This window comes from Phoxinus phoxinus (genome assembly GCF_949152265.1).
Source record: "Phoxinus phoxinus genome assembly, chromosome: 17".
Taxonomy (NCBI): domain Eukaryota; kingdom Metazoa; phylum Chordata; class Actinopteri; order Cypriniformes; family Leuciscidae; genus Phoxinus; species Phoxinus phoxinus.
The window spans coordinates 31,775,937-31,796,450 of record NC_136892.1 but is presented as its reverse complement, the minus strand read 5'-3'; the positions used below and the strand labels follow the sequence as shown (position 1 = coordinate 31,796,450).

The 20,514-nt window shown below is 38.2% G+C and overlaps 1 protein-coding gene across 19 annotated transcripts in view; it reads right to left on the bottom strand.

The window, feature by feature from the left end:
* add1 (adducin 1 (alpha)) overlaps positions 1-19,865 on the bottom strand; it is a 51,291-nt gene extending 31,426 nt beyond the window's left edge. For 17 of the 19 annotated variants that reach the window (XM_079586489.1, XM_079586477.1, XM_079586478.1 and 14 more), the window contains exons 1-2: positions 19,657-19,822; positions 2,731-2,932 (exon numbers count right to left, since the gene is read on the bottom strand). In XM_079586489.1, the coding sequence (XP_079442615.1) occupies positions 2,731-2,925 (195 nt within the window). In that variant the 5' untranslated portion in view covers positions 2,926-2,932; positions 19,657-19,822. Of the gene's footprint in view, positions 1-2,730; positions 2,933-19,656 lie in introns of all 19 variants that reach the window. The other 2 variants (XM_079586487.1, XM_079586476.1) reach the window with 2 other exon arrangements.
* Between the last annotated feature and the right edge of the window lie 649 nt (positions 19,866-20,514).

The following is a 20,514-nucleotide window of genomic DNA, read 5'->3' as shown; positions in this document are numbered from 1 at the left end:
TATACTTGATCTTGACTTTAATATTTTTCAGCATTGAGCAAATGTCTTTGAGGGAACATTGACAGCGACTAGTTGACGGAAGACGGTTCTTGGCCTAAAAAGTATGAGAGCTGAAAATCAGCTGCCTTTCCTTCTCTCTCTCAATTTCTGCCCGATAAAGAGCTTCTTTATTCTTCCGTTGACTGTCCGCTTGCATAAACAGAATCCCCTCTGTGCTTACACACACACACACACACACACACACGATTGCTGGGCATATTGAGAAATCAGTCACGAGGGGTTTACTGGGAGCTGAATGAACTGTACGGACACCACCAGAAATATGAAGCAGCGCAACAGTTTTCAACATTGATAATAAATGTTTCTTGAGCATCAAATAATCATATTATACTGATTTCTGAAGGATCATGTGACACTGAAGACTGGAGTAATGAAGATGAAAATGATACAGCTTATATTTAAATAGAAAAAAGTTCATTTAAATTGAATTAACATTTTTCAATTTTACTGTATTTTTGATCAAATAAATAAATAAGATAACACCGGTGTTTTGCCAGATGAGAAGTTTATTCTATGCATCACCTTTTTACTATTTTAATTAATTTTACTCTAATAAATTTTATAACTGTATCATTTGTCTCCTTATTTCCATTCATAACTGCTTTAATCCCCCCTGCTTTTATTTTGTGTCTATTTTCTATGCAAAGCTCTATGAATTGCTATAGTCAGGGGTGCACATAACTAGTACGCAGGTACGCATGCGCGACAAAAATCAGGAATGCGTAATGCCACTTGTGTTACTACGCGCCTTTGCGTACTGTCGCCAAATTGCAACCTAGGCAGTGTTAATTAAATTTTTTTCACAGATGAAAACGAGACGATAACTAAATAAAAACCTTGTTTTAAATGACGACCACTATGACGAATAAAAACTAGACGGAAATGTAAGGGAGGGACGATTGGGGAAGTGATCCAGTCAGAACTGATTTGCGTTTGTGGAAGATGCGCACATTTGAATTGGAACGTGCTGATCTACCGAGTCGGCATGCGCTTCATGCATGTCTCAAATCGTTAAAAAATGTAAACGTCTGGGAGAAAGAGAAGAGCAGAGATATGGATAGATCTGAATAAGAGTGACGACGCGAAAGACAGCTTTATTCGGTATGTTATTCTGTGCGAACACACACACACACACACGACCCGAGGCGTGCAGCCCCGCACATAGACGCTGCGCGCAAGGACTGAATCGAGCTCTCTTTCGCGTCTGAATGGACGAATACACAACATTATGTCTAAATGTCCGTTTTGGAGAGCATTCACGTAAACACAGTCGGTTATGTCTTTACAGAACGTACCGTGCATCAGTGCAATTGGATCTGCACACTCTTAAAGTGACAGTGCGTAATAAACCTAATGCCTTCTGTACACTTAATATTGATCAAACAACAAAATAAAAAGAGAAAATTCACTGCTCTTTAATATCTTTAATAAGGATTAATTATATTTAATTTATACAAATACATATATCTGAACAATCAAATAACACTTCAAATAAAAATAAATTCTATCATTTTAGGTCGTTCTTTTCACGCTGATGTAAATTTAAGTGTTCGTTTATTTTTATTTTATAAGTTTGGTTTTAGTTAGTTATTTTATGCTATAAAAATGGAAATGTGACGTCATGATTGACAGCTGTGGCCACGCTACATATGGGGTGAGTACCAAACACCATCTCCTGGTCCTCACCTGAGTAACTCACTGAAAAAGTTATGTGCACCCCTGGCTATAGTGTGATTATTATAATTCCTTTCTATGTAAAGCTTTTGAATAACGGTTTGAATTTTCCTTGCTTTTATTTTGTGATTATTTCCTCTCTATGTAAATTAGGGCTGGGACGGTATGCATTTTCTTACCGCGGTTGAAAAGCAAGAAATTCCCGCGGTACAGCAGTAAACCGCTTTAATTAACCGCTGGAATTAATAAATAAGAAGCAAATATAGCAGACATATAGGCTAATCAGTGGAGGCGCCCGTGCGATCTCTTGCATTGTATTTCGTAGAGAAGACTTTACTCTGTGAAAATATTTATTTATTTTTATCCCTGTGCGCCAATCATAATTCTGGGGACAACATAGCCAATACTACGGACTTTAGCCGTTAAATATCTTTGCTGCCTTGGATCAGTCTCCTTTCTAGAACAGCCAGGAGCTTTCTAGCCTCGCGGCAGTAGCGCCTAGCATCGGCCATAGACCTTAAAACAATCAGCGGATGGCGGGCGGGTGCGGTTTTGAAAATTGGTAAAAAAGCGTTCGTGCGGATGGACGGTGATGATGAGTTTTGTGATGCGCTTGTGGATGAAATAGTAGGCCATTCGCGCATCTCTAGAATGGAATCTATATTATGCGTCATGAAACATTGCGTTCCCCAACTCGCGAAAGGTCGGATTTGCTCCATCTTTTGATACGTTTTGTTTAGAAAACCTTGAATCCATGTAAGACACAATGTCATTAGACACAACGTGCACACACACAGACCCGCGGTAGGCGTCACGTGACCGCGGTAATGCGGTAACCGTCCCAGCCCTAATGTAAAGCACTTTGAATTGCCATAGTGTTTGAAATGTGCTATGTAAATAAACTTGCCTTGCCATTGGAAAACTTGTGAGCAGTAGTGTATGATATGCTCATGCGTTATCACGGTGTTTCTGTAAGTGTGTGTGTTGTGTTCTCACTGGACTCTGCAGGATCATGGAGACCCTCTTCCGCTGCTCCATCATGTTGAAGTCCTGCCGCAGGTCGGGCGCCATGTTCCTCTCTCTCTGGTACTCCGGGCTGCTCTCGTCCACGCGGTCGAAGTAACGCTCCTTATGAGGGGGGTTGGTGGGAGGGGGGGCCGTCACCACCCCTGCACCGGAGTCTCCGTTCATCACACACCTGCAAAACAGATTTATTTATCATGATTTAACTCCATATCAGCAGCAATGGCAACATTCAGTGGTTAAATTGGGCCGGGGCTCTCCGGGGCTCAGGCCCGGCACATAAGCCTGCTCGTTTGAGTCCTGATGTGCCTGTTTGCAGTTAGTTGCCTAATGGAAATTATGTCACATACAATTTGATGAAAGTGATGCTTTTGAAAACATATTTCTGACAATAAATGAAAGATTTTTGAAATGGCATGTCTATTTTGTCTCGGCGGATGAGAACAATTGCAACACGGCCGTATTCCTGTTCAGCTCTTAATCTCGTTGTCAGTCGACCATGATCGCGCATGCGCATCTAGGCGACACGGATACATGTACGCTGCAATAATGAATGTTCCTGGGAGATCCGTAGTTGCGCGGGATTTGGGAGCGTGCAAACGTTCCAGAAATGTACAAAAAGTGCCCTGGCCTTGAATGACAAGGTATGGAAATAAGACTAAATCTAAATTAAATAACCAAGTGACCATGTGATTTTTCTCAGGAGATGTTTTGAGCATTTTACTTCAGACACGGGATTATCAGCAAACTGATCAGAGAACTGCTAGCTGGCTACTCAAATAAACTAGCAATCTATTCAGTCAGCATATTTGTGTTTGATCTGTGTGATAGAGTTTATGTTGAGTCCTGGCAGCTATGTGTGTGTTTGTTAGCCTTTGCATGCGCGCGCGTGTGTGTTGTAGTAGTAAAGAGAGAGAATAGGAAGTTTTGTGTGAGGTGGACCTGGTCACCACAGACCCAAATCTTCTCAGCTGTTGCTACAGTCATATGCTGCACTGTCTCTTCACGTGGCACATTATGTTTGGCACATTGTATGGGTCAATACAATGTGTAATCAAGTGATGACAGATTAACAGTAATGTAAACGCTAAATGTTCTAATACCTGTTGATACTACAACAATGCAAAGTATATGCTCTTAACCTTGCAGTTTGTCACATATCATATAAGACTCAAGTTCTCCATTTCTTTGCACAAAACTCTCCAGAAAGAGCCATTTAACCTTTATTTTCTGTGATATTAAACTGCATTATGTAGAGCTTAACTTGTTTTGATCCCAGAACATTATTTAAAATAAAATAAAAAATCCCCCACATAATACATCCCAATTTAACCCCTGGCTATATTCATATATATCAACATTATTTCAATAAAAAAAAAATATTCTGATTACAATCAATTCAAAACATTGTTTACAATAATTTAGACTTTTTTTCTTAAAAACAATCAATATACAAAATCTGACATTTACACCAATAGTAGCAACAGTAATAATAATGCAACAGAGGTCAAAGATTACGGGGGAATTTACATATTTCCACTATGCGCCATAAATTAAAGTACATACTTATGATCAACAAAACATGCTCTAGTTTTACTTTAAAGCAACTATGACTTCTTTTGTAACGTGTATTTTATCTGCCAAATCGTCTTTTCATAAATCACTACGCAAGCAGGGATGCACTGATGCACTGAAATCTCGATGCGATAACTTTTTTTATTTGAAAGCCGATAACTGATATATTGGCCGATAAATCTAAATCCAATTATTTATATAATTTTTGAGAGTCTGATTACAAAAACAAAAGTCTCAGCATTATAAGCCATGTCCCAAGCACACAATTATAATGTTCTGCATATATAATGCAATCATATAACGATTATTAATATTTTAATAATGAGTTGCCGGGCGGATTTCCTAGGAAGGTCAGGCTAATACTACGAATACAAATAAATGATCATCAAAGCTTTATTTTTTTAAGGAATAATACATTTTTCTTCCATGTTTTAATTTTAACAGTAGCTAATTGAGCAGCATGTTATTTGACAAAAAGTTGGTTTAATTTCATATGATTCAAAGAAATAAAAGTTTTATGTCTTCATAAAAAATTAATAAAAAAAACAACACAGAATTTGTGTGAAAAGAAATAAATGTTATATGAGTTTAATAATTGTAGAAGTAAATTTTTTGAATACTAAAAAATGTACACCACGTATCCATATCACGCCCGCTCCACGACAAGTAGTTTTGGGGGGTCTACCTACATTATTTCCCTTTTTTTTTTTTTTAGGTGAAACATAATCCAGACATGAGATTCCCTCACTGAGAGTCATTTTAAAGGGCATAGGAGACAGAACGCTGCCCAGCGGGAGTGTGCGAGTGGTTATAACGGGATGTTTACTATTGAGAGCTCTGGACATAATGCGCTTTCTCAGTCCATTAAGCAGAGTCAAGACAAACATGATGTTCAGGAGGAGGACAGAAGACATTGTTCACGGGGGCATTGAGCTCCTAATGTTCTGGGATCAAAACAAGCTAAGCTCTACATAATGCAGTTTAATATCAGAGAAAATAAGACTCAGTAAAAAGTCTAAAAAATCAGGATGACAGTCAGATAAATTCAGTCCACCTGTGGCGAAAATCCAGCTTTTAATGTTGTTTATGTGTCTATGTGGTGTTTTTAATCTGCTTATGACAATATGCTTATAAGACAAACCATGTGTATTCATAAGTCCAAAATAAAAGTTTGTGTTTACATAATATGTGTGTGTATTGTGTATAAACTTTTATTTTGGATGTGATTAATCGTTTACAGCCCTACTTCAAACTACAATAAGGAAATGACAATGCTTTCGACTAATTTCATAAGGCATGAAGATTTTTTTTTTAAATATGTAATTTTGGTGATCAAAGATGAGTTTTAAGGGATAAACTGATTGACTACAGAGGGACTTTAAGATTAACACCATTCTAATCAGAATTTTTATCTTGTTTAGTGTCGTGCGCACATGCTCACGAGTATCTGCAGGAGAATCAATGACACGAAGGCAGAGAGAGAGGAGTCTGTCTGACTCAGCATTATTGATCGTCTAATGTCATCTAAGTGGTTTTGTTTCTGATTGTAAGCTGATGTTTCAAAGCCACATGAACATGTATCTGGTGCTACAGAACCGACAACACAAACTGCCCAATGCAACACATTATTACAGCATGAAGTCAACAAGCACAGGCGGCTCACTTCACCCCAGCACAGGAAATAACTGCAGCATTGAGTAATGAACGCCTGGAGCTCCCGACAGATGCTCTGCTCTCGATCTGCAGACACACCAGGAGTCTCAGACCAGGAGTCCGCATCCAGTTTAAACCCCATAAATGAGCACGCTCAGTCAGTGCAGAAGCAGAACTATTAAAACATGTACCGTATTTTCCGGACTAGAAGTCGCATTTTTTATCATAGTTTTGCTGGTCCTGCGACTTATAGTCAGGTGCGACTTATATATCAGAATTAATTCATACTGACTGAGATGAACCAAGAGAAAACATTACCGTCTACAGCCGCGAGAGGGCGCTCTAGTTAGCGGAGTTGTTCAGAAGCGACACCGAGGAAGAACTGTGGATTGTGGAGTGAGATCGGGAACTTGGTGAACTTGCTGACCAGTAACTTGTTGGACTCGCTGGCTAATGTTAGTTTAGCCTATTCAGCCTCCCAGTATATGTTCTTTATGCTATTGTGTGTCTGAATAACTGTTAATGTGTTACGCTAACACACCGGACACTATTCAGCTGTTGTTCTGTGTGCTGTTGTGGAGCTGAATAACCTTTCCAGATTAAATGTCTGTTCTTGGTCTTGGATTTTGTAAAATAAATGTATTTCTTATAGTACGGTAAATAAGTTTCTCTTTCTCTACATCTTAATGGCTGCGGAGTTAAAATGAACAACAACAAAAAGTGCATTTCATGCATTCTGATGGCAAGAATTCAGGTTTTATTACAGGTGAAACTGGAAAAATTATAATATCATGCAAAAGTTCATTTATTTCAGTAATTCAACTTAAAGGTGAAACTAATATATTATATAGACTCATTACATGCAAAGTGAGATATTTCAAGCCTTTATTTGTTATAATTGTGATGATTATGGCTTACAGTTTATGAAAACCTTTTCACAATATTCTAATTTTGAATTTGGGGTTTTCATAATCATCAAAATTATAACAAATAAAGGCTTGAAATATATCACTTTGCATGTAATGAGTCTATATAATATATTAGTTTCACCTTTTAAGTTGAATTACTGAAATAAATGATTTTTTTCCAGTTGCACATGTAGCTATAACACTTTTTTTTTTTTTGCCTTCATTAAAGATGTGGTAGGGCTGCAAAATGTTTTGGGAAAAAAATCTAATTGTAATTTTTCTGATAAAAATTTAGATTTCAAATGTGATTTAAAAACTCCAGGTTTTGCTGTTCTTTGTTTGCAGGGCTGCAACATTCTTCTTATAAAAAATATGAAACAATAAGAAATGTTCCTGTTGTAATATTTCACTGTAAAAAAAAGAAAAGGAAAAGTGAACCATGATTTTTCAGATGAAATTCGATAAACTGCTGTGGTTGTTAGTAGGGCTGCACAATTATTATTATTATTATTATTATTATTAAAAGTTTTAAACAAAACTGTAAAATAGTCACAGTAAAAAAAAAAAGGGAATTTAAGAAAAATAAATACATTTTATTTTACAGTAAAAATAATCAATACTATTATTTATAGCTGTCTAAATTTAAGCTAAGCGTTTATTTTTCTGTAGAAATCCCACGTAAAGCTCATCTTTTGTTGACCACAGCTGGTTTATAATCGCTTCTCATGTAAAGTTTGAGAAGATGGCCTGCGCATGTTGACTCCGTCTCAGAGACGAGGCCGTGTGGAGCAGCATTTACAGCGACGCAAACGTGAAAAACAAACGTCTTTTAGATTTAGTGCTTAATACACCACAGCATCTCTCTCCAGAGTTTCCTCCCACTCGCTTTCACGATGTGAATAACAGCGCAGCCCTTCTGTGCTCTTCTCCTTGGTAACTGCAGACACCGAGAGACGCTTTAGTTTCCATTGAAATCATATAAAGGCCTCGGACGTGTTCAGATACAGACGCCTCTTCATGCAGAACTCTGGAAATAAACACGGGGATTTGAGCACAAAAGAACGCCATGTCTCCTGCATATTGCATGTCACTTCCTGTTGAGAAAGGAAATACAATGACACCCCTCACATTAGCTGCGTCCGAAATCGCATACTTCAGTCAAGGAATAAACTAGGAAGGTTGTGCACTTTACATAATATATTTACTTTACTTATAATAATTGTGTTTTTCTCATTTAGTTGCGCCAACTGCCATTTTGCCTCAACTTAATTTGATTGTGTTCAATCTGCTTAAATATATGTCAAATGTAAGTTTACTTAATCCGTTTGTGTTGGATTACATTAATGATTTGTGCTGCATTAACTGAGACTGGGCGGTGCTTGTTAGTTCCCAGCATGCTTTGCATATGGTTGAATTAAGAGAGAATAAATGTTAAAATTAAGTGTTATTTTATGTGTTTTTTAGAAAATGAGAAAAGGGGAAGACTTGATAGTTTGTAATTGTGTTTAATGGTCAATTACATTGGAATTATTAGAACCATTTAAATTACAGTGGGTTATCATTGTGGAGAAGAGTGGAGCATTTTGATTGGCTGTGACTGATTTGGTTAAAGGAGCATATAAATCTTAGCATTTAAGATGCTAATATGTGCATCTGCTAGCAAATAGCTAGCTATAGTGTACCAATTTAATTATGTGTCACTAAAATAAATGTATTAATGGATGAATGAAAATAAAAAACACTTGAATCATGTCAGGAAACCTTAAAAAATTAACTCTGAGACAACTTAACTTGGGTCGCTTAAAATGACTTAATTCCATGATGTTTAAGTTACATGAACAAATTATGTTTGTTTATCATAATCCAGTTATGTGTGACCTGTTGACATAAAAAAAAGTTAATTAAAGCCAACATATCATCTTTTTGAGTGTTCCCTACTATATAGTAGACGAAAAACAGTATGTGACAAAAGCAGTACGTCCAAATACACAGTACTGATAAAAGTAGGCAAGAAAAGTACTACTTCCAGCGAGATTCTGGTGTGCATATGAAACTATATATTTTTAGCAGCCCTGAATTAATTACTCAAATTAAAAATAAGTAACCTACTCAAGAGAGTATGCGATTTCAGACGCAGCCAATGATTGGAAAATGGAAACCACACCAGTTTCAACCAAAATATTCTCATTATATTGGACTTCTGATAATATCCTGTGAATATCAACACCAAACTTTCCATGAAAATCCAACTGGTTTGTTCCAGTATTTCCCACAGCCAACCTGAACTCTAAGTGCAGCGATTGGTTTTTCCGTTGTGCTTTTGATTGATTTTAGCATCAGTTGCAGACAAATGCAGTGACCCTTTAGGACCGAACAAAGCTTTATCCCTAAATGATTCACAGTACCATAGGAATCAGTCCAGACACAACTGTCCCGTCATCCTTCCAGTAAATATAAAGGCTGTGACACACCAAGCCGAAGAAAACAAACTAGCGGCGACGAAGGCCAACTGTGTTGACTCGCGTCGGCTGCGTTGTGATTGAACACACAGCAAAGACTACAGCTGTTCTGCGCCTGCGTGGACGGATATAACTCTCTCTATATCGGTCAATAGTCTATACTGGTCATTCAAGGACTGCACATATACAATTGCTTACCATTTTTAATCAATCATGCTGATCACTCTCTTTATTCCTGGCAGCTCATGTTATAAAAGTATTCGTAATGTTCGATAAACTGAACAGCCAATCAAAGGGCATTTACATGACTTAACAAAACATGTATTCATTTTTGGCCCCTAATTTACATGGCAACAGCTTGAAAATGCAAGCTTTTGAAAACGACACTGTCTACAAACCACAAATACATGGATTTGTGAAATCGGTGATGCCATGTATGCGTATAACGTGTTCAGTCTACAGGCATGCGCGAGTACTCAACCAAAACAACACTGGCGGACTACAGGACTGTGTTTGTTCTAGGGCTGCATGATTAATCCCAATAAAACCGCATGCGATTTGGCAAAGGCTGCGATTATTTTATGCGCAGTTTGTCAGTGAGTGCGGCTGACCGGTAGTAAACACTGCTCCAGCTGAACACCAGAGGGCGCTCTCACACAGACACGATAAATATGCCCCGCCGCAGAAGTACAACAACACACATCATTCCAGGAAATCCCTATCGCTGAGGTTGAATAAACAAAAGATTGAAATGCTTTGATTGATTAAACATGACTTATAAATACATGCCTTATTCTGTGTAAGAAGCCACATCATGTCACAAATGATTTTTATCTGTCGTTATGAAGTGAGTTTGGAGTAAATGCATGTTATTAAATGTTGTCTTTTGTTGGACAAGAGGTTCATAAATGCTTCTCATATTTGTTAAGATGTTTGACGCGTGTTGCTGTTTCAAATGCACGTTATAAGAGACTCAAACTCACAGTGCTTTCAGATGGAGAGCGTTTACAGAGCCGATCATCAATGACGAGCTGCGCATAAAAGATAATCGCAGCCTATGCGATTTCAAAATCGAGAGGAGCCATCTCGATTTAAGTGTAAATTGCGATTAATCGTGCAGCCCTAGTTTGTTCTGCTCAAGATACAGAGTTTATTAAAGGTGCAGTATGTAAGATTGACAGCTAGAGGTTGAAATGGGTACTGCAGTCAAAGTTAGTGTTGTCAAAATACTGACTTGGCCATTGTGTTCACGTGTTCAACACATATGTCTCTGATTGGCTACAATGATCAACGCTTCAAAAACATGTTTTCTTCACCGGGCGCTTGCACAGATTCACACGGAAGTGTTTGAAAGCAGGCTCTAATAGATCCACTGATGATAGACGGATCCGCTGATAGAAGCCTGCTTTCAAACGCTCCCGATCTCTACACTCCAGAATAAATGTTACTATCCTCCATTATCTGGCCAGATCTGACTTTCCACACAAGAAACTAAAGGTGCCCTGGTCAGTGTTTTTGGGGCTGATCATCGATTACCGGAAGCAGTATTGGCCGATATACCGATTACGATCACCGAAATAAATTATAATTTGAAGACTTCAAAGATGATGCTAATTTATTGTCCTTTTCAGACACCTGGTAGAACTGCCAGAACGGCTAATGTAAAATACATTTTCTCTGCACGTAGAAAAATGGTCTGGCGTCATCTGATCGGCCTTTATAGAGACCACCAAACTACTGTATATTAAGCTACTATCGGCCAATATTGATTGACATCCGATAAATTGGAGCACCCTTACAAAAACACACACATACGACACTTCCTAAAACCTGAATCATGAGGTTAGCCTATTTTAATCAATTTATTTAATGCATCTAATGTAAATAAATCTTTATTAAATGTTAGTATGGGTTATGGTTAGGAAGACATTTAATAATCCTCCATGTCACGGCTTCAGATGGTCCAAAACGCCGCTGCCAGGTTTTTAACTGGGGTTCGTAGACGAGAACACATTACTCCTATATTATTATCTCTAAATTGGTTGCCAGTGTGTTATAGAGTTGAATTAAAAATTTTGCTGCTAGTTTTTAACGCTTTGATTGGTCTGGCATAGGGCTGGGCGATAAAACGATAACGATAATTATCGCGATATAATTTTTCTCGATAAAACGATATCAAGAGTTCGATAAATGTTCGATAATGTTTTTGCGCCAAAAGCGGAACGAATCTCATTTGAACCGCGCGCGCCACACGGACCGTTTATCCACTCGGCTCAAAGTCCAAACGGCAGCGCGAGCGCGAGTTCACTAGAGCAGACGCGTTTACTCTGATCGGTCTCGGTCACTAGATCCAGTGAGAAGCGCTTGAATTCAGCGAGGAACACACATGTCTCAGTGATTTAAACCAGTTTAAAGGCAGATGAGACCGCGCTGACGAACAGGAGAAACACTGTGTGCGCAACGATACAGTCAGAAGCTTCTCCGTCGACACATTCCCATCATTTACCACGGATTTAACGTTACTGTTACGTTAGCCTAGTAATATTAACTGCACCATGAAATGTGGGATATATATTGAATTGTATAATATTATTAATGTAGACAATGTATTAAAGGACTAATGGAATATAATTACAGTTTTTAATAATGTATTTAGGCTACTGGTTTTCATAAATGCCATAGAAACCATAAAGTTACATTTTATCTGTGGTTATCATGATCTAAATGCATGATGCTGGATGACCAATGGTTAATTTTAATAAAACTAAAGAATATTACATTTTACCAAATAAAAATAATGTTGTTACTTTTTTTTAACAAATGTTACTGTTTTTGTTAATGAACATAAATTGTATAAAGTAAATCTGCATCCTAACTCAAGCTAATACTACTGAAATAAAGATATTTATTTTGTTAAGGAAAAATGTCAAATGTTTGAATGTTCTACCTCGGATTTGTGAATGTTCCCCTGTTTGGCAAGTGTTTGTCATGATATGTTCTGACAATAAAGAGTAGTTTAAAAACACAACGCTCTGGTTTCTACAGCTTTCACTTAGGAGTACAAATCTGTCTTTAAACTTGAAATAAATAAAGATTTGACATTTATCGATAATTATCGATATCGACTGATATAAAAAAAAATATCGTGATATTTTTTTTTGGCCATATCGCCCAGCCCTAGTCTGGCACCATCCTATCTGTCAGATCTTCTAAATGTGAAAAAGTCAACAAGATGCTTGCGATCCTCAGACAGCATTATACTGTCATATCCAAGATCAAGACTGAAGTTGCGAGGTGATCGTGCGTTTTCAGTGGCCGGTCCTAGGATATGCAACAGTCTTCCCTTATCTGTGAGGTCTGCAACGTCTGTTCGTGAATTTAAATCTAAGCTACAGTCTTATCTTTTTACTCTTGCATATCACTCATAACTTTGGTTTCTCTAAACCCTAACTATAGTGTTTTATTGTCTGTTATTCTTGTATTGTGTGTGGTTTGTTTTAGATTTCTTAATTTGTACAGCACAGTGGTCAACTTCTGTTGTGTTTATTTGTGCTTTATAAATAAATTAAATGAAAGACATTTAATTGTCTATTATTATTAGAAACATTCAAACACATTTTTTGGATATTTAACATTTTGTGCATGCGCTGTTGCAAATTTGCATTTCCTGGTTGTGCAACTTCCACAGTGAGTTTGTTATGCAGATTTGAATCTCATCAAATGTAAACAAGCCTGTTTATTTTAATACCTGGATCATTTCACATGTTGATAGTAAATGGATCGGTTAAAATAATAGTTTCTGTTTGCCTGAAAATGTGCCATAATATGCAGTTTCCCCCAAAAAAACTGTGGACAAACACGCCATTTTCAGGCAAAATAAAATCAGACAAACTTTTAGAAATAATTATTTTTTTTCTGAGCTCATTTAACAGAAAAATGATCATCATATCAGACAGAAGTGACGTTTATAGCACAGAGATTTCTATTATAGCGTTATATTAAGCTTGTTAAGTTAAGAGCACAGAGATGTGTAGGCATGAATGTAGTCGCTATGGAAACAAAACACATTTCCATGGAAACCTGTAGGATTATGTAATAGTATACGGTCACTCCTGTCCTGTTTTCTGCCCACTCACTAAACACTTTGCACAGCTCACTCCTGGATGCTTTACAGGTTTATTATCTTTGACTTTTTACCGCCTCTCAGCAGCAGCCCATGGTCATTTTATCTTTGGTTTTCCCCTCTGGCCACATTGTAAGATTGCACTCTGGAAACATCTGGAAAGTTTCACTACCGAGTCAACAACATTGATTACAACACCGACGTCTAAACAACATCTGAACAAATTCCATGGAGATAACGAGAAAACTCGAAACTTGAAAGTCCTGTAAAACCATTGTGAATGAGCCAGATCTCGCTGCATGGATTTCCTGCATCAATAATGGCTTTTTGACAGTTTCTAAATGGCAGTCAAATCCATGTCAGCCCACCAGCCGGCTCCAACGAAGGCCAAAGCCCATCCGAACCGGCCAAAACCGGCTCCAGAACTCCCTGGCAGACGTTGAACCGGACAGCAGGCGATCAGAGAGTCTGTCGTGACTCAAGCCAGCCAAACAAACCAAGCGATCAGTTTATAAAGGCATAAAACACTGGAACACCTGCGGAGTTGGAGGAAGTGTGTGTCTTTCATACGGAGAGAGAAAGACCGCATGAGAGAGAGACAGTCGTGAGGTTCTCAGAGGTCTGAACTACACAAGAAAATCTCTTTAGTTGCAGAAGGCACTGTTTAAGTTTGCAGGTTAAATCCCTCATGATTTAGTGACGGTCAGATTCACATCATTAGAGCATATTAAAAATAAAATGCAGGCCAGCAACTACCACCACACTACCGTAGTTTAAAGCAGTGATATTCAAATGGTGGATAATTGACCCTTCTCAGGGAGCTTGATTGACAGGTGATCTGACCAATCATACTTCGCCATCCGCCATTTTGTCCGACAAAGCAATCAGGAGAGTTAGTAGATTAATGGGAGGATTTTAACTTGAGAAGCGGAGTGTACTGACGTCTTTCCGCGGTTAAAACAACATTCCTTCTGATGTTCATTCATGTTTATCTGATGCTATAAATGAACTAGAAGGAAGAGATGATCGGTTCACGAGCGGCTTTAACTGAGGCGACACAGCGATCTGTCACACACATTAAAGAGCCACAAAACGGTATTTATTGTTTACATTTCTTTAAAAAAATGACCAAATTTGAGAGGTGAGACTTTAATATGTTTAATATCAAAAGTAACCGAAAAATAACCTGGTCTGTGTCTGTCAGTGTGTGGTCAGTGTCCTCTCTGCTCCGCGGTGTATTTTTCACTGTGTGAGAACATAGTGTGTGGCGTGAGAGCGGCGTAGCTTGTCGGGCATAGCAACAGTAACTAAGGGGGGCGGGTCTTTGCGAATGGTCAATTGTGCGATTTTTCCGTTTCTACAGATAAAAGTGACACAGCGCGGTTCACACCACAAGCGCTCAGGGTTGTTTATGCTAATGATCTTTCAGAGCTATATCTACAATATTTTTTATCTAGAGCCAAAAGTGCTTCATTCATGCACGTTCCGCTCAATGCGTGTTTTCTCCCGATAAAAACGCGGTGAGCAGAAAAATAGATACTTTCGCTAAAACACTGCAGAAAACAAAAATGCAGGGAATACAGTTATTTGTATTGGTCATACAGAAGACGGTTTGACTAAACCAGGTTTGAGACAATTTAACGTGTGGCGTTTTTATACGTTTTTTTCTTCTTTATACATTTAGCATTAGGCTATTAATTAGCATTTCATGATAAACAATGCTAGAATTTGGAAAATTATTTAGAGATAAAGCAATTAGGAAGACAAAAAAATTGGCTGTTAAAACATCTGAGCTTATCTTTTTATATTCATATCAAATATTTACTTTTTTTGGGGGGTAAAATATGATTAGACATCACCGTTTTGGCTCTCGGGACTCAAGATTCTCATCTTTGGGGACTATTTTTTTTTCCTTTTAACAAAGTACTACGGCTGCCTCAATGGAAATGTATAACTGTCCCAAAAAAAGTATTGTCCAGACCTCCGCTGGAAAGGAAATATAGTGAACTGACCTTTACTTTAATTGAATACCCCTGGTTTAAAGTGTCACGAAAAGTGTCCCCCGTTTATCACTCAAGACTCAAGAAATCGGTGTGTAAACAAACAAACAAACAAAAAAACACCAAAGTTAAGAACCAAACCACTCAACGCATCAATTGTAGGATCTGATAGACCTTCTGAGTCTCGTAAAAGTGTTGAATCTTTATTTAAGCTGCGTGAATTTAACTCACGAGGAACTTCCTCATTGACCTAGTTTCCAGAAGAGAAGTGTGTGAATTATCTCACCCGTAACACTTCACAGATGTGAGGGAGGGTGTGAAGCAGTGATCGTGTGTGTGTGTGTGTGTGTGGGATTGAGCAGCTGGTTGAGTGTTTACGTAGAAAACGTGAAGATTTCCAGTTCTATAGTCAGTTATTTGCTTGGTCAATGTCTTTGTGGGTTTTGGCTTATTTTGCAGTTGTAGGCTGTAAGAACCTTAGCAGCAAAATAATTGCTGGAAAATAATTGCACACCTAAAAATGCTCATCAGCCAATCAGAATCAAGCATTCACCAGCGCCGTAGTAGAAGCAAAATTGCCACCTACAAGCCACACTTCAATGCTTAGGCCTATTCCTCATATTATTCAGCAGCCAAAACTCTTCAGATTGGAGCCAATTACTGTGCTATTAGGATTATATGACCTTCCAACTTGCTAAATAAATAATTAGACCTGAAATAGGGATGCACCGATATGAACATTTCGGCCGATACGATAATTCTAGATATTTGGACGCCGATATCCGCTATTTTGACCGATAAATAAATTTTTATATAATTTTTGAGAGCTTGATTTCAAAAACAAAAGTCTCACCATTAAAATTAATGTCCAAAACACACAATTATAAGGTTCTCATCATAATTATGTAGCTTATATGACAGACTTGCGCTGGACATGTTGCACTGAACCGTATTTTCCCTTTTGAAGTGATTCCAATCATATTTCAAGCAATTTAAAACCATCATGGCGAACAGTGCACATCTGAAGCGTCTCAGCTGAAGGAAAAGGAAATAATGCATTATTTATCGGCTTTAATATATCAGCCAAATTTTCTTATCGGGCCAATAACATTAAAAATGAACATTGGCCGATACTGATGTAGTGGCCGATATATTGTGCATCCCTACTCGGCTAAAATATTTATCGGAGTTTAATATTTTATCATGCCAGAATTAAATTTACAGGCAGCAGACAAAAAAACTGAACTATGCAGAAAAAAATGTAATAATAATAATAATAATATATATATATTCAGAGAGCTGTGAATTACCCTAACTTGCCCTGAAATGTAATCTGAAATCTGTACATTAACAAAGGTTGCCTGAAAACTGTAACCACACACCAGCTGTTTAACATCTCAAACAAATCACTTGGTGTGTGTGTGGGTGTGTGTGTGTGTGTGTGTGTGTGTGTGTGTGTGTGTGTGTGTGTGTGTGTGTGTGTGTGTGTGTGGAATGCCATGGCACTGGTCGTCTGCATTACTCCTGGCACACGGCGGGTCTAAATGTGGCCGTGGGCCAGTAGATCTGAATACTGCACATACACTACATGCCTCACATTCACCAAACACTGATGGACCCCTGCAAACAATATTCATTAAGCGATGCTAATATTTCAAATAACACCACAGGACTGCTAAAATAAAATACAGCTCTTTGCCTGATAAAATATTAAATTGTCAATCATAAACATATGGGCTCTGTAGTGAGACGCCTTGCTGTTTACATAGACATCCTTCACACATATTGACAATAAAGGCTATTATACTTTTATTTATCTGCTTATAGGTAAACGTTTTTGTTATTGAATGAATTATAAGTATTTTGATAACGAACCAACATTTCTCTTTGTCCACCATAGATGGATTTCACAGTGTTTTTGTCTGCTGAGTTATCAATATAATGTGATACACATACCTGAATACCCCAGGTGGTACATAGCAAGTTATACATTCAGCTCTATTATTTTACATTTTTGATTAAAACATTTTTTTGCAATATGTATCGTATTGTATCGTATCATGATATATCGTACCGTGACCCATGTATCGTGATATATATTATCGTGAGGCCCTTGCCAATACCCAGCCCTAGTCACAATGCATTATGGGATTTTTCTCTCTCTCAAGTATGCAATTCTGCCTAATAATTTGGCCCACAAAAAGCAGCATAATCACTCTGCAAACATTTCAAATAAGCCTGTGTGTCGGATTGTGCTTTAAAATGCTGCCCACGGAGGTTTAGGCTTTGGAAGAGAGCCTTGTTTTACTGCAATGTAGTTTTTATACTGTGCAAAACAAACGCTTAGCAAACAGCTGAACACACACACACACACGCTAGACGCTACACAAACTGTTTCCTGTTTAAAGCAACAAGCATTACACACATGAAAATTTGAGCAACCGAAAGGGAGGAGAGAGGAAGAGGGGAAAAAGTTAAACAACGTGAGATGGAAATGAGAAACACATTTGCGTCCCTCTAGAGGGTCACGGGCGAGAGACTGCGTCTCAATCTCGGGTTTCACCGTCGCACTGCTATTGAAGATAAATCAGACACTTCAACACTAAACTCCTGATTGAATGAGCCACGTTCAAAACCATTGTAATTTGTAACACACACACACACTCATTCTACATTAAACTGCCCAAATTATGCTATTTTAAAGGTTCCTAATTTTGTTCTGGAGTGCATACAAGGCCATAAAACACTTTAATTTCACATAATCTTTCGTTTCAATTGTAATTTTACACCTCATTTCTCATAGTCCGAAACGATTTGTTTGAAAATTCAGTCTCTCTAAACCCCGCCTCTCTGAGAGCTGCTCGGCTCTGATTGGTCGACCGCTTACAGAGCACTTTGGAAACTAAACGCTCATTATCATATCTGACTCTCAGCTCTTGATCACGGTGATACGAACAGTAACGATGGCGTGGGTTTTACCGTATCGATCTCATCAAAGTGGATTTGCTTCGTCAGCAGAAAACAGCGTCTTCTCGACATGAACAACACGAACCAAACTCTTCCAGTCTCAGATACACGACAGTGTTTGAGGGCGGAGCTAAGAGATGCTGTTCAGCCAATGAAAACCACAGACTGGCATTATGCAAATTAGTTACAAACATACTAGATTTGTAATGAGTGAGACTGGAATCGATTCTTTCTTTTTGAAGACAATAACTAGGCCTATATTTGTTGTGCACAATTATATTTAAACCTTTGCTGATCTTTTACAGTCACAAACAGCTTTATTACACACTGCATGAAAGGTATGATACTTAAAAAAAAAACATAATAACATCATTAATTGGCAGAACAATTATTTTGATCATGATCAAATATCATATTGCCACGGTTTTATTCAAGCAAAAAGCTACTAGAAAGATCTGCAATGCCCTTATGGTACAAACAGACGCTTCAGTCTCTCTTTCTCTGACTGACAGACTGTCAGAAACACCAGTGACACAAACATGAGCCCAATCTGTGACCAGCTCAAAAACACACACATCCCACAACACAAGACGCCTTATGATGATGATAATAATAATAATAACTAGTGATTAACCCATGATAAACTGACATATCAGCCAGGCACGGTCTATAACTGTCTGGATGGCCACTTAGTGTCCCTTCCGAGTTGAAAGTGCACATTTTCATTTCACACAGGATTTATATTTTGAATTTTATATATTAATATTGTAGATAAACATAAGCAATATCACTTTAAAACCAATGAAAATAAGATGCGTTATCGACATTCTGTCTAATGTCAAATACATGCAACAAGGATTACCACATTTTGCATAACACAACATATTTCCAACTTTAAAAGTGACAAAGACTTTAGTATTTTCATTTGTGCGCGTGCAGAGTTGCAGTGGCCCTGTCCGGTGCACGCGCACGCGCGCGACAGCGCTCTCCTCTTTCTACAGCATAATAAACGTTACCGAGAGTCCCGATTGTGGCAGAAAACGCTCAAGTGACCTCTAAATCACAAGAAATATCAGAACATATACGACAAACGAGTTCGCCCTGCAGAAAGCGAGCGTTAACGCCACTAGCTCGCTCGCTAACGCTGAGGCCGCGCGACTAAAACCCTGGGGAGAATAATCCAGAGTGAAAAGGAAAGTAGAAAACAAACTTACGCGATTTTTGGGTTTAAATGTGCGGCTGGAATCCACAGCGACTCGGGGACAGGCGGGGAGCTTAATGTTTTTCTCCGTTAGTGGGATTGTGTCCACTGTTTCTTTCTGCAACCGTTTGTTTCTGTCGGTGCGCGTCTCACAGACTGGGGCGCGGCGCTGTGGACTCGCGGAGGAGAAGAGGCTTCTGATTGGTCAGCGTCACACAACGCTCCGCCCACAACTCAAAACAGAGCCTTTGAAGTGAGCCGCCCACATACATGATAGGCGGGGCGTGTCCGTCACTTAAAAACAGTGAGCTCGGCGTGTGTAATAATCTGTTGTTTTGTGAGAGACTACTGGGTGGGGTGTGTATAGCCTAGACTATATGTTTTCCAGTAAATTGTGTTTTTTTTAACTAAGCATCTATTATTGAATAGCTTAAACGTATTAATTCAAACCTTTATATTCTGTAATACATATATAGTTGTAATATTTAAAAAAATCTACATAGTGCAAAGTCAAATCACCTTTAGCACTTTTTGCAATACTGATGCATGTACAATTTAGTTAATATAGCCGCTCTGGAGAAAACCTTTGATGTCATCGTCCAGCTAAGTTCAGTTCTCATAATGGTGTCAGTGCAGGCAGATCAATAATATTGTTGAATATTAAATATAAATGTCCCCAACTAAGCATGCCAAAAGCCAAAGGTGACAAAAGTGAAGAAAACAAAAAGACAGAACTTCCAATGCATAGAGGTGAATTCTGGTCAATTGGGACACATTTGCCATTGAGATGACTGGGAAAGAATGTCCCCATTATCCTGAATTACCCATATCTTTCAGAGCTGGTGCTTGTATAATGCAGTTTTATATAGTG